Here is a 15,304-nt window from a genome sequence, read left to right as displayed (position 1 = left end):
CATTTATCAAATATATTTTAAAAGGGAACACTCACCATCAAGAATGAAGAATACATATAACTCTGCAATCACATATCAATAATTTGTAACACTGATGCAAATTTTTATTTATTTATATTTCAAGATGAATAACAATTGAGAATACATTAATAGTTTACAACAAACAATTTCTGACCCAAAGTAAAATTAAAGTGATTTGTTACTTAGAAATTTCAATTCAATTGTACAATATTTTTGAATGTTTTGTTTTATACTTGCCTTTATCATATATTGAAAAACTGATTGAGTACATTTAAATTGAAATGCACATTTATGTTTATTTTTACTGATACAGTACTCATTTTAAAATGTCGAACTAATCATAAGTTTCTCCAGTCTTTAGCATATGATGTGCAAAATCTAGCTACTCCCTCAATCCAATGGTTAGGAATTCATCCTACAGACATAGAAAGGTGTGGATTTGGTTAAGTATGGGAAGTGCAATAAAGAGTTAATTTTGTTATTAACTGAAATTTTTATAATAACTTAATTGATAGAAATTGTAGCTCAGTATTTTCAAAATTTGTAGACAACTTTCATTTTAAAATATAAATACATTTATATTTTATTTATAGTTTATTATAATTTATAGTTGAAAAATTTACAAAAATAGAAAATATTAAAAAAATTTTGTTTAATATTTTCTTTTCACATATTTTTAACATAATTGGTACAAAATTCAGGATATTACATGAATTTGTTTTACATTTGCAATCTTAAAAATTTATAAGAACATCTTTGAAACTTATTTAAACCAGAAATCTCATATCTGAGAAGTAAACTACGAATGAAGCAATTATTATTGATATTGTAAAGTTACATATATTCATTGGGAATCTTACCTATTAGGCAGATTGAGCAATTGTTTTGAGCCTCACACATGTAAGAGCCCCCAGTGCTGTGCCTTTTAATCTACTTCTGAGGTTTCTTATCATTATGGAACCCTATTTACAGAATTCCACCTGAGACTCATAGAATGACTAAGACCACCACTGCACATATTATAATTATAACCAGTAAAAATGTGTATATTAAGATTTTACTTCTATTCATCTAGTCGTGAGGATGTGAAAAACCCCTATTTTATAAATCAACCAGTTATTTTTGGACTTTTATCTTATGTGATGATTGCATGAAAAATTAATGTATGCAGAAGCATGCAGACACACTTACTTCATTTGGAACAGTTTGGTAGTACAGTTTTCAAGGTAGGAAGACAAGATGTTATTAGTAGTTGATTATTTATTATGATATTTCACTTTTTTTAAAGTTTATGAAATAATGGCAGAGAATGAGCTAATGTAATTGAAGAAAATGCTGGTGGGTTAACAAGACAAATAGGAAGGGTCTCTCACACATATGGGTCAAAAATAAAGTTGTAATTCTATTACATTTCTCTATATTGAAAAGTTTGTTGACAAAAACAAATAATTTTTAGCCAATAAAAAAGAGGTCTTTATGATCCCAATTTTTAGTGTAGGATTATGGGAAGAATTTTATAAACAGTATATCTCTTGTATCATGTAATTATTGATTACCTGAAGAGAATTTGTCACCTGAGATCAAACCTCCATTATTTGCCTTCTGCACTATCAGATGACCTCATGTGATATTAAAGTAGACTGATATCTTAGAGAAAGTTGTAAATATCAGCAAAAATGAACACTGACAGCAAGTGAAAAAATAAAAATAGAACTTAAAGTTTTATTTATAAAGAAAACAATTATGTTTGTTTTTAGAAACTTATTTTTTATTTTATTTTTAAAAAGCACAACTTTTTTGGTAGATTTTTTTAGCATTATCAGGTGGATATATTTAAGTAACAGGAAACTGAAACATCACGTGATACGTTATTAACAGTTATTCAACATTGCTCGGCAGCAAAATAATGCAAGTCAAACACAGTTGTTAAATAGGAAAAAATTAAATATAAGATTAAACTTGGATACTGGTTAATTCCAGATTTTGAAATAAAGATAACTCATTTGATTTTTATTCTACTTGTAATATTTTCTTTGTTAACAATCTTAACATTTAAAACAAAAATTCTAAATTTCTAACCATATGCTCCAAACACAAAGGAAGGTGTTTTTAAATGTTATTTTAATCTTGTAGACAGATTTCTCCAGTATAAAAATTCCTACATTCTTAATTTGTAATTTAATTTAAAAAATCCTCATGTGTAATTGTCAACAAATTTGTGCAATACAATTTGACACAGTTTCTTGTCAGTAAGGAATATTTCACATTTAAATCTATTTTGTAATCATTAGTTGTTTTTAACCAAGCATATGTATTTTGGATGATATTTAAAGCCGACATATATATGTGGTATAACATAGTAAAACAACATGGTTTTTATAAATTGTTGGTTGCATACACATGTCATGCTTCATTTTCAAATAATGTTTTATTTGTAAGAGTACATTTTTTTTGTGAATAAAGATGTTCTAATACACTTGTCTGTGTTGAAAAACCTGTTGACAAGAGACAAGGCAGGTGTTTTCAGCTGTACAAAAGAAGGGAGGTTTTGTATGTAATTATAAGAAGAATTCCAATAAATATAAATGTCTTAAATTTGTGTCCATACAAAAAAAGTTATGAAATCCAATTTTAATTTTTCCATCAAAACATTTTAAAAAAATCCACTGACTTTGTTATGTTTTTTCCATGTGTTAAAATTATTGAGAAAAAAGTAATATAAAAAGTAAACAAGTTCTCTTTATTAAAAACCCTAACATTAACTACTGTTCAAATGTAAAATTATATTTATTTTTCACTATTTAACTCTTGTGTTTGACTTGCTTTTATTTCATTGCTTAGTGATGTAGCATCACTTTTGATACTGCAATGCACAATGATTTTGTTCCATTATTCATGCACATTTACACCTCATGATGCTAGGTTAACCTAGTGTGTCTTAAAATATATAATTATTTGTTTTATTCATTAATAATAATTCATTTTGAAATAAATGAAAATTTTTATACAAAAACATTTAATAGTTAAAATGGTAATTACTGAATAGCTTTTATTTCCCAGATTGATTTGTTAGGTAATTTTAATTGGCAATTAAAATTAATAACTATTGAGTTTTATGATGGTAACCAAGTAATCTGAAATGTAATGATTGTCAAAAACTGTGTTAAGGATATTTTGACAACTGTTGATACGTTACATTTGTGTAGAATATTGAGACATATTTTACATTTTAAAACACAAATGTGGAAATTGAATAGGTGTTTACTTCCAATTTAACTTTGTATTTGTAATTTGATTTTGTTGTAATTTAAGGTTTTAGAATTATTTAAATCTCCAGGTTAAAGATACCTGATGATGCACTACAACCATTGAGTAAACAAGATATATCTAAAATTGCTGATTTGATGCAGAGACCTTATATGACCTACAATCCTGAATGGAAAAATCAGGTAAATCATAAACTTTTAGCAAACATTTTTATAAAAACATTCTAGGGACAAAAGATTATGTTAAATATATCATTTAAGTTGTTTTCTAACCTGGACCAATGATGGCTTATGTGAGACTTTATATATTACTATAATTTCATTATGTATAGAAGTTAAAGTGTTCCTTCTTTTATTATGATGGAACATTTTCAGTTCCTAGTTTGTCTGATGTAATAAAAAAAGTAGAATGAATATATCAGTGTAGTTTCAATAGTAAATTCTTCATTACACTTTAATGAGAAAGGAAATAAACTGAATGGCATAGCAATTCCAAATTTTTACACGCACTACTTGTAAAACACACAGGTTTAGTTAATGTAAAATACTGTAAGTAATAGCAAATTGAAAATGGCATCCATGCTTATCTTTTATTACTTTGAAAACCAATATTTGAAATTTTGAAAAGTGTGTCTAAACTACTGGGCATGACAGAACAGTCTTGAAAAGTCCTCCTATTTAGTGTGGGTGATAATGGGTCAAAACTAAGCCCAGTAACAAAAACTGGATTCAAGATACCAGTACAACATAATCTTATTTTGTATTAAAATGTTTTTAAGTAAAAACTTCACGTTTGTTTCATAGTTAAAAAAAATAAAATATCAGATATAATACACAATATATCAGAAAATAAAAAGTGTTGAAATATATTTGAGCAAATTTACTTTTTGAGTTAAAAAAGAGGTGATTCAGAAGTCGATTAATAGCCAAATAATTAAGATATGGAGAGATATAGGAAAATAATTCTTAGTGGTATGGAATGAGGTGGTGTGAGCCTACCATGTGACAGTATGACTGAAGTAATTCAAAATCATGTCTTTCAAAAATGTTATTAATATGTAACATGGGTGCAGGATGTTAAAGGCACAAATATGGACAATAACAAATGAAATATTTGAAAGACAAAGTGATTAAATTAATTCTTGAAGAATAATAGTTGCAGTCATAAATGTACCCCTTCTACACATATAGCTGTTTAGTTACACGACTGATATCCAACCATAGCAAAAGTTACACAAATCTAATTTTCAGGTCAAAGGACAGGATTGTGCATAAGCAGGCCCTTGCACCTTTGAAGAGTCCAAAATGTATTAAAATAAAACCCCCTTTTTCACTTAGTACACAATTATTTACTGCAACTGCTTCTTCTTCATCAAAACATAAGTAATCAAAGAAATTCCATATACTTGAGATTGCATACATTTATATTTGGTAACATAATATTTCCACTTTGAAAACTCAGAAAACACTTCTCAGATGCAGGATAACCAATGATCCATATCGTATTTTGATGTACCCACAAAATTTGGTACAACTCTGATAACCTTTACACAGGTATTAACCAAAAACCGTGAAAATGTCCCTATCTCTCCATTATTAAAAAGATGCTTCAAAGTGATCAAGTATCCAAACTCAGATTTGCAGCTGGAGCAAATCTGGGGAGGACTGTCTGATACTGACTTCCCATCTTCCATAACATTTTCAAGTACATTGGTTTATTAGTTTCTGAGAAACTTAGCCACACATCCATGGACCCAATTGCAACACTCTCACAGGCTAAGGATAATAATGACACATTATCACATTTAACTTGGTTTTACTGTATAGAATGTCACTAGAAGATCCAGCAGCTGCAGAGAACAGGCATCTTTACATATAGTTGCCACATGTACAAACCAAGAACAACCAGTATTGACAGTGAAGTAATCATGCTAATATTTGGGCATCACTTTGGACACAGTTGTTGATTGTTTGCCACATTTCATAATAATTTTGAATGTATAAATAATCTATCTTTATAACTGCTGTTCTTAGGTAAATTTGATAACCTTTTGTTTTTAAATGTTTTGTTATAGTTTTATAGTTGAGATATTTGGTGTATGATGCAACAGACTCCTGAATTACCTGGTATTTAGCTTTTAGTATCCATACATGTTTCTGCTGCTTTTCAGTTAGCTAAACTTCCACTTGCACAAATGATACACCTATAAGAATTAGTGAGAAAGTTTGTTTTAACATTGGGAAGGGATATTTATAATGCATACCAAAAAATATACATGTTACTAAGGAATAAATGCTATTTTAAAGAGAGAGGTACAAGTTTTCACAATTCACTTACCATTTAAAATAAAAACATTTATGAGAGAAACTTAAGTGTGCATACACAAGTTTATCTCAAGTTCTAATATATGTACAGTAAACTCTTAAGAGACCACCTTTGGGTCTGAACATAAGTGGTTTTAACAGAGATCAACCAGTTCATCAATTAAATTGTAAAATATTTGAATATTGACTTGTAATGTTATATGTGACATTTCTTTGCATATTGAACATCCAAACTATTAATAATTATTAATTTCTTGAGTATTTTATATTTCATTGTCTTTATTTTCATCACTCAGAGTATTTCACAAATTTTGGTAATGAGACATCTGTGAATATATACTTTATCAGATAAAAAAGTTAGTTGTTTTAAATTGCTGTTTTTTTGGCATAGTGTTAATAATTTCACTCTGAATATTTTCTACATTATTTAAACTGTCCTTCATTTTCATGAGTGCTGCATATTTTTGTGTAAATTATTTCATGTCTGCAATGTACTTGAACATTTGCTGTATTGACTGGATTGCACACTATTCTGCACCTATATGCTGGTTACTGTTATTGTCTTTATGACTGCTGTCTTCACTGAAATGATCACAATTCAAATCATTGAGAAGTTCTTGTTCCCAGTTGTCACAAAGTTCTTCGGTGGTGGGATCAACATTTGTTTGACATATTCGTTGGAGTGTGTGATGACACTGAGAAGAAATCTTTAGTGAGCTGTACCAGTTGAGCCAAAGAGACGTTGTAGTCTTTAGTCTTCACAGTTGCTAGTTGAGAGGGAACCAATAAAGCCTTTTGCACTGATACTGTGCTGGTCTTTATTTTACACATGACAGAACTAATTTACTAACAAGCATATAGCACACTGACACTTTTCATCCAAGTTTGTGAGTAACATGCCTTTAGCCATGTTTGATGACACAGAATGGACTAAGCACTTTTTGTTGTGGGCTTTGAATGCATACCCTGATCAAGAGGTTGTAGCACTGATATTCCATTTTAAGGCAACAACACAATTTTTTGTCCTTCTTGATAACAAGGAGCCTACTTGGAATAGAATTGTATCTCAGTTAACCTGAAGATGACCTAAGAAGGTCAAAACATTGTTTTCTGCTTTATTCGTAAAAGTGTTAATACCAAAACCAGCTGTTTTAAGATACACAACAAAATTTTGACAAATTCACTTGACTGTGCAATGTTGGAATTGTCTAACAGTAAGATAATGTTGCAATGCTGAGCATATTGAAGCTTCTAACCCAGTCTTGGAAGACAGTACTAGTTATTTATACCTTTTTATTAACATACCAAGCCATGGATAAGTCACTCTTTATGTTTTTGAAGCAATTTTGTTTTGTGTTCTTACCAATCACAATAGTGCATTTAAACTCACCAACACTATAGCAGCATAATGCAACAAGGTCTCTTTTTTTTTTTTTTTATCACACCCACTATGCACTGTTTACCTTCTACACATAATGTTATATCTGGTAAACCACAATAGCTGACCTGAATTTCATCCATATTGTAGCTGTCTGTAGGTGCATATCTCTCTATAATAGCAGTTTGGTATTCCATTGATATTGCTATGTTCACTACTGATTGTGAGTTGCTAAATATTACGTCTGACTTTGAATTTGGCGAGCCATTCAGACAACACTTTGAAGTAAAAAAGATCCAGAGTAGTGACTGTTGAGTACGTTTTCTTGCAAAGTAGGTCTGGAAACTGGAAATTGCATTGCACAAGCTTTTTGATACCAAGATTATGATGCTTCACAATCGCCACTCACAAGTGTATAACAAATACCTTTTCTTGAAAATGGCTGATTTTCTTCTAATGCCATCATATAATCAGCCTTTTTCTTCAAAATGTGCAGGATTTGTGTTATGTCAACATTGAACTTTTCAATTAATTTGTACTGGCTTTATGTTCCTGAATAACTGATTTAGCTGCCAGTGATAACTCAACACAATCATATGGTTTTATCTTTGGTGCCATTTTGGAATAGAATTTGTCTGTTTCTAAGATACTTTGACAATAAATTTCATGTGTAATAAAAACAGAAAAAAATTAATATTTTACTTATTGACTATATATAATGTCTCTGTCATGGTAATGTTATCAAACAGCATGTGAAAATATTGGTCTTTCAAGTGGCTTATTTTGTATTTGCCTCCAATTAAATTTATAAACAACAGAAAGCCTAGAGTTAAAATGATTGATTGCAGTATGATTTATGCTACATTTTGTTACACATAATTGACAGATTACTTTATAAGAAAAAAGGTTTTCCCACAAGAACATATAGGGGAATCAAGTTGAATATCTAATTGCTCAAGTCACCTGATTAGAAAGCCAAAAAAATTCTGACAGATACCACTTTTCTCAGCTGTTGATGTTATTTTCTGTGGATTAACAGTATTGTTGAAAGTATAATGGCTAATATAGAAAGACAGTTAACAACACAGGTAAATATTATATTTCCTAACTATTCTTTATTTATTATTATAAAAGTAACTAAAAATGTAAAAAATTAGGAAATTTTATGCTAGATAAGGTTAAATTAGGTAATATAAATAATGACAATAACAATTTTCATCTAGGTACACTCACTAAGACTAACAGCTTGGATGTAGCATGAGACTAATGTAAATTGATTAATATAACATTTTCTTCCTATTACCATGTCTTTTGAAACCTTTTATAGCAGGAACTTTAAAAACTATGGTCCAAGAGGCAATAAAACAATAACATTGAATTAGGAACAGTATCAGAGTAACTTTAAACTGATGCATGCTGAATGTTGTAATCAACAACAACGATTGTTATTGTTTATCATTGGAGAAAAAAAAAAAGATAGTAGATGGTCGAAATATGGAAAATCAACAATGGCCCTGGGAATGAATTCAGTGGTCACAGGGGAGGAGTCAGCCTGGGGAAATATTTTACAAGGAAAATTGTTGGGACTGTAATATATTGCCTGCAAATGGGAGAGGTGTGTCCTTGGGAAGATGGTTACTCAAGGAGAGTTCACTGTATATTAATTTGATTCTGAATTGCTTACTGTGTAGTACACAGGTATGTCTATTCACTATTGTTATTTTGTTTTGTTTTTTCTATTAGGTGGAAACAATCCATAGAGTGAAGAAAAAAGCAGAAATTCAGTCTCTCTCTACAATTTCTCCAAGCTTTCTGACTGAAGTTTACCTACCTAGCAAAATCAGACTTGGTGGCTGGATTTAATCTTAAAACTAAATTATAAATATAAGATCAACCATACAATCATGTATTTTGTTTCTTTTAGAGTTCATAATAATCTCCAAAATTTAAAGTAATGTTACAGTTAAATTATTTTTATTTACATACACATTTTCTATATATATATATATCAATAATTCTATATTTTTTTACAAACCATATATAAAACATAATTGCATGATAGTTTTATCCTGCACTACCTTTAAATAAATACTGTGTATTATTTATGGAATCTTTTATGTACTATTGCTTCTACAGAAAACATAGTGAGCATAAATTACATCTAATTACACTATGTAACACAAATTTTGTTCCTGGATAGTATGGATTATTTCTTAATTGCTTATGTTGTAAAAGTGCAGAAAATGGCCCTTATTCCCTTCAAATTTTGCTTTTGTGACCTGGATAATGAAATTTAGAAATTAACCTATTATCTATGTAAAAACAGGCAAAGTTGCATATTTTTATTTACATAAGGTCTGAAAAAAACAACATATGAATAAAGATTTACATGTATTTATACTAAAGTTATACGAAAATATTTAGAAATGAGTAGTTTTTAGAGATTTGCAACTGTTATGTAAATCACTTTCGTGTATAAGCCACCAAATATAGTCCCCCCATCATGTTTTCATTATACGCTCCTTGGTAGAGGCGTCCAAAGTCCATACTTCAAGGCTTCTAGCAAGGTCTTGACGCTCTTGTATTCTTCTTTGAGGTGCAATGAATGAGCCAGAAGAAGAGACGGATACTTATTCCTGTTATGAAGCAGCACAGCTTTGAGGCTTCTGGATGAGCTATCAATGAAGAGATGCCACTCATACAGGTTACAGGTAATTCCAGTTGCCTCACACAGACCAGATACATTATGGCAGAAGCAAGGACCATCTTAACAAGTGAAGAAGCTTGAAAAATGTCGGTGACATTTCCTATGACTTGTTACTTGCATACTTTCATCTTACAAATCCCACTCCAAATCAAAAGCTTGGCATTCCACTTTCTTCGACCAAGATCTCTGATCAAGTCATTGAGGTCTCTTTGGTTGGGGTAGTATGGGTTTCTCTCACCAGCTGCACCTCTGAAATTGTAATCTGGATCTTCAACATCTACCTCCTCTTCTGGTTTGCTGCTCTTTTCTGAGGATGACTGCTTTCTCTCTGGCAGAGTGGGTACAGGGAGCTCAGGGCAGTGTGGCACTGGGATGATGGATGATGGAAGGTCCAGATACATGATGGCAGATGCATTCTTGCCAGCTTGGCTTTTGGAAGGGTCCACCATGCAGAAGTAGCAATTTCTTGAGGGGTCAGTAGGCTCACGCCATATTCTTGAAATAACGAACTTCATGGCTCTCTTTCACCCCTCTGTACCATTTTGCAAAAAAAGCAAAATAAAATTATTATGAAGAATAAATTTATTTCATCCACAACTAATGTGTAAGAGGTTCATGCAAAATATTTTATGTGATATTTTTTCTATACTATTGGAAATTAAAAAAAAATAAATTAAAAGATATTTAAATTTTAAAAGGTCTAAAATTTGTATAATATAAAATCTTACTATTCAAGCAAGAAAAAATTGTCCACCTTACCATCTTGTTTTTTTTTGCAGTGCTCGCAGGTTAAATGAGGTGCCCAGGGTTTGTCTTGATCCCCAACAATCATGCCAAAATATGCCTTGTAGGCTTCACACATTTTAGCAGATGCTGTCACAGAGTACTGTTTCTATCTTGTCTTTATAAATTGGCCACATACATTGCAGCATGCATTTGGAGAATGCTTGCAGCTTCTTGGTGCCATTTCTGATAAAATCAGATAGGTCTATGGGTTCACTTAGGCAGCTAGAACTAAACTGAAGTGGTGACCCCTGTATATATATATATTACTATGGAAAGGACTAGAAAATTCTAAAAGGTTTTAGAAAATTCTCATAAGTTCTACAACATTCTAGAAAGTTCTTATAAGTTTGAGAAAATTCTCTATCAGCTACTCAGCACTGAATCTACCTGGAATGTTCTGGAAAAATGGGTAAATCTGAAAATTTCACTACCCAGGTAAAAAACAAAACAAAAAACAAAGCTTAGAGAAAAAAATAGGTCTTTTCCATTTACTTTAGGCATAAGCAATTGAGAAATGACACTTTCTGCCCAGGAAGAAGTAAAAATTTTGTTGCATAGTGTTATTCTAATATGCATTAGCTGACAGTGAAAGTGCATTTCACCTTTCTGTAAAAGCTAGATCTAGGTCCTAAGGTGTCACTCCTTTAAATGAAGTTTGTCAACTACATCTTTGCTCATATGAGTTATTGATATTGAATGATATTTAAACATTCATCAAATAGACAAATTCACCATCTGGAATGATAATGAGTCTGCACATATTAGTGCTTTGAATAGTGCTATATGATGTGATATTCATGTAATACTATAATGCAATGTACAACCATATTTTCTGGATTCAGTAACCATTTTATAAGTTATTCGTAGTTGTTCAGTATAGACATTCAGAAACTGAGTGTGTGACTGACTGCCTATAGCAATTGCACTTTATTGCACATATGGTAATACCATTGATTCTATTATAGACAGCTGTATCAGAGATTGAACTGATAAATTTATCTGGGATGATCCAACACTTGAATCTCAACCAAAGCACACTATAGTGACTGAAATTTTAGTCACAGTCTTTAATATACCTAAAATGCAAATCAGTTTTAGTCAAAGTAGACAATTTTGAGGCTTCCTTCAAGAAGTTGATCACTAAATATCAATAGCATAACACAAAGCCTACAAAGGTGCAACTTTGATTTAAGGTAAATTAACATACTGTGCCAAGAATGTCACTGAGAAAACTTGCAAGCAAAAATTATGCTGACTTTAATTGTTCAAAAAAAATTTTTTCCTGACATCCACTAATGGTGAAGTACTTTCATCTCGTAGATGCCATCCTGAATTGGCATTTATAATTCCTTCTTTACTTAAACTTTGCAAAAGATAATCATTGGTCTTGAAACCAAATTTTACTTTGAATACACAAGTTCCCCTTAACTGGAGGCAAACTGGTGTTTTTGAATGACAAAACAAGGAAAAAGAGATTCAAGTACTTGCTTCTTAAAGGTGTTTCATATACACTTAAAATGTTTAGAATCTGCTTTATCAAAATATAATCCATATTATGATAACATGCTTCAGTTAGGTTTGAGCAGTCACAGAGACACTGGCTTTTAGAGTAATCACATCACCTTGCCAGGAACAGTCACATGTAATATTCATCTCATTTTTTGATTCTCAAATTATGTGACCTTTTGTCAAAGTCTGTTAAGATTGGAAGCTTTTTTTTATCTTCTGATTTGGTAGAAGGCTACTACAATGGCCTTTACTGCTGTCCTTGTCAGCACCAAACCTATATTTGAGTGCTGCCATAGTCTTTGAGCTTGATTGATGGATTTGTCTCAAAAAGTCCATCATAATCACATTCACAATAGAAGTGGAACATCTCAGAATCTTACATATGTAAGTAATCAAGATAATAATGGTGTTAGATGATGACATCCCTAAGAAGCAAGATCAAGTCATGACAAGCAGGGCTTTGAGCCATCTGCTGAACACTTTTCTTGAAAACCAAATGAAATGATGGGCAAGGAAGGCTCATGTAGTGGACCCATTGGTTATAGAACAGGAAGTACTGTTATAAACTAGGGTTTCTGATGATGATGTGGCCACCAATAACTATCAATTTTTACCCAATTATGAAACTGTAAATGTAATTAAGTATATTTAAACTTACTGGTAGATCATATAACAGGATATATACAATGTTTTATTAAATAAATACTTAATAAATGCAATCTACAAACTTGTTTATTGTTTCTTGGTGTTTTAGCTTCAGCTTATACTTTTATGGATACAGATAGGTTATAAATCAGGCTAACACATTTTATTGTTAATATTTGATACATTGCTACTTCCAGAAAATTATTAAGAACTCTTTCTAAGTTTATATAAACTTTAACATGAAAACAAAACAGTGATAAAAATAATATTAGTTATTAAATGTTAGACTTAATACTATCAGTGTTAATAATAGGCTGCTAGTATTTGGTACAAAGTATTTGTTTTACAGGCTATAAATATCAATACAATGGGTAAAGCTAGTATAGTAAAGAATTCACAGTTTATTAGATGAAATGGGTGCCCTTAGTGGATTTCATTTAGGAACACAGGACTGGCATGTACTCTTAAGGAAGCTAGTAATGAAGATGTGCAATTTTTGTAGAGTTTGGAGATCATCTTAATCAAAGTGGAGACAACAGATAAAGAGAAACTTAGACTGTGAGAAGTAGCAGCAGGATCTCAGGAGAAACTTAAGCTTTTACATGTAAGGGATACATCAGCTAACAATGACATTGAAGAAGATAGAAATACTGGTACTACAGCAAAAAAAAGTGAATTTAGTTACAGTGATACTATTCTGTTGAGCAACAAATTTCAGCCCTTGGCTTCTGCAGTTGAGAAACTATTGAAGGGATAGGAAACAAAAGGGTCAAGGAAGGATAGGGTTGTAAGGTGGTTATAGGCACTATTCTATGCACATGCCTTGTCTGTGGAGTGAATAGGGATAAAAAAATCAGATTTTGCTTCCCAGGGACATAGATGAATGATATAACTGATAGAGCAGGAAATATAATAAAGAGAGCTAGCAGAGATCCAGTTTTTGTGGTGCATGTAGAAGCTAATAATGTAGGAGAAGGTAGGTCAGAAAAGCTAATTAAAGAAAAAGGCCACAATTTAATTTTATCAGGGATACTACCCAGAATTAACTGTAGGGATGAAGTTACAAGGGCTAAATGCTAGGATTATGTTAGTATGTAAGGATGAGCAGATAGGCTGTTTAAACTTGTTGGATTAGTTCAGTGCAGGAAAGGAGTTTTTGTTTTGTGAATTTCACACAAAGCTACATGAGGGCTATCTATGCCAGCTGTCTCTAATTTAGCACTGTAAGACTAGAGGGAAGGCAACTAGTTATCACCACCCACTGCCAACTGACCATCACATTATAACGCCCCTACGGATGAAAGGGCAAGCATGTTTAGTGTGAGGGGGATTTGAACCCGCAACCCTCGGATTATGAGTCAAGTGCCTTAACCAACTGGCCATGCTGGGCCTAGAATTTTTGCAATGAATGGTTTACATTTTAATATGGTAGAGGTTGGCTTGTTTGCTAAGGTTATTAATTCAGCTGTAAGGGAAGTTTTAAACTAGGACTAGATAATGGTGAAGTCAGAAAGGACTAAATGCAAAAAGAATGAAGCAGAGAAAAGTTTAGCATAGAAAATAAGCAGAGAATTAGTTATAAGGACAGAGATAATTGTTACTATTGTAGTACTAGAAGTATAATAAATAAATAAATGACTTTAGGGTATCAGTAGGGATGGAGAATTTTGATACACTGGGAATAACTGAAACATGGTTAAACATAGATGGTCTTGTTGAAAGATGTTTCTTTGAAATACAGTGTTATAGGCTATTAACTAGGGATAGAATATTAAAGTGTTGCGGGGAGTGGCTTTATATGTAGCATGTGAATTACATTCTGAATAAATTTGGCAATATTAAATATAACAGCAATGAGATTAAGGCCACTAAGGTTTCTATCAGTAAACTTTTAGTTGGAATTTATTACAGTCCACTAAATGATATTCATGAAATTTGAGAAACTTTACATTGAGATCAAGATTTCAGCTGTTAATGAAGTTATAATTACAGGTGATTTTAATATCAGGCATAGAGATTGAGAAATGCTAAAGTCAAACCATCAAGGAAAAAGAATTTTGGGAACTGTTCAGAATGGCTTTCTTTACCAAATAGTCAGAAAACCTATTAGAAACAATGTTACTTTAGATTTATTGTTAACTTTCATATATAGAAATGATCAAGAGAGTAGCAATCAGGGAATATTTGGGTGCAAGTGGTCACTGCTCTGTTAGGTTCAATGTTTTGCTGTACATCAAGATAAGGAATTACAATATTTTGATCACAAATTAAAAAAACAAACAGTTTGATACAATTTTGAGGGATATATATATATTACATACATTGATTTCAACTTGGACAGACAAAATGTTTAGAAAAATACTGTTACTAAGTTAGTCCTGAAACCATAAATACTTGTCAGTTAATGCAATGCATTTTTATAACATACAACCAGAACATGTTATTAATATGGAATGAAGTTCATACATTCTAGAAAAATACTTTATGACAAAATGGAGTATTTGTAATGTGTTTTTTAAAGTGTGTCACAAGATAATTTGGAAATTTTATTAACAATTCCTAGAAAAACTAGATCAAACTATACAAATATTTTAAGACAAAACTAGATAATACTTAAGTCTCTTGCACTGTGAGAAAAAATAGGAATCAAGGATATCAGTGACCAAG

At 31.2% G+C, this 15,304-nt stretch overlaps 1 protein-coding gene across 5 annotated transcripts in view; it reads left to right on the top strand.

Moving 5' to 3' along the window:
• mei-W68 (meiotic W68) overlaps nt 1–9,094 on the top strand; it is a 35,159-nt gene extending 26,065 nt beyond the window's left edge. For all 5 annotated transcript variants that reach the window (XM_076482822.1, XM_076482826.1, XM_076482824.1 and 2 more), the window contains 3 exons: nt 376–452; nt 3,359–3,470; nt 8,734–9,094. In XM_076482822.1, the coding sequence (XP_076338937.1) occupies nt 376–452; nt 3,359–3,470; nt 8,734–8,853 (309 nt within the window). In that variant the 3' untranslated portion in view covers nt 8,854–9,094. The remainder of the gene's footprint in view (nt 1–375; nt 453–3,358; nt 3,471–8,733) is intronic.
• The last annotated feature ends 6,210 nt before the right edge of the window (nt 9,095–15,304 follow it).

The sequence above is a fragment of the Tachypleus tridentatus genome, chromosome 13 (genome assembly GCF_004210375.1).
Source record: "Tachypleus tridentatus isolate NWPU-2018 chromosome 13, ASM421037v1, whole genome shotgun sequence".
NCBI lineage: Eukaryota > Metazoa > Arthropoda > Merostomata > Xiphosura > Limulidae > Tachypleus > Tachypleus tridentatus.
Note: the sequence above shows the minus strand (reverse complement) of the source record. Positions and strands in the feature narration are given on the sequence as shown.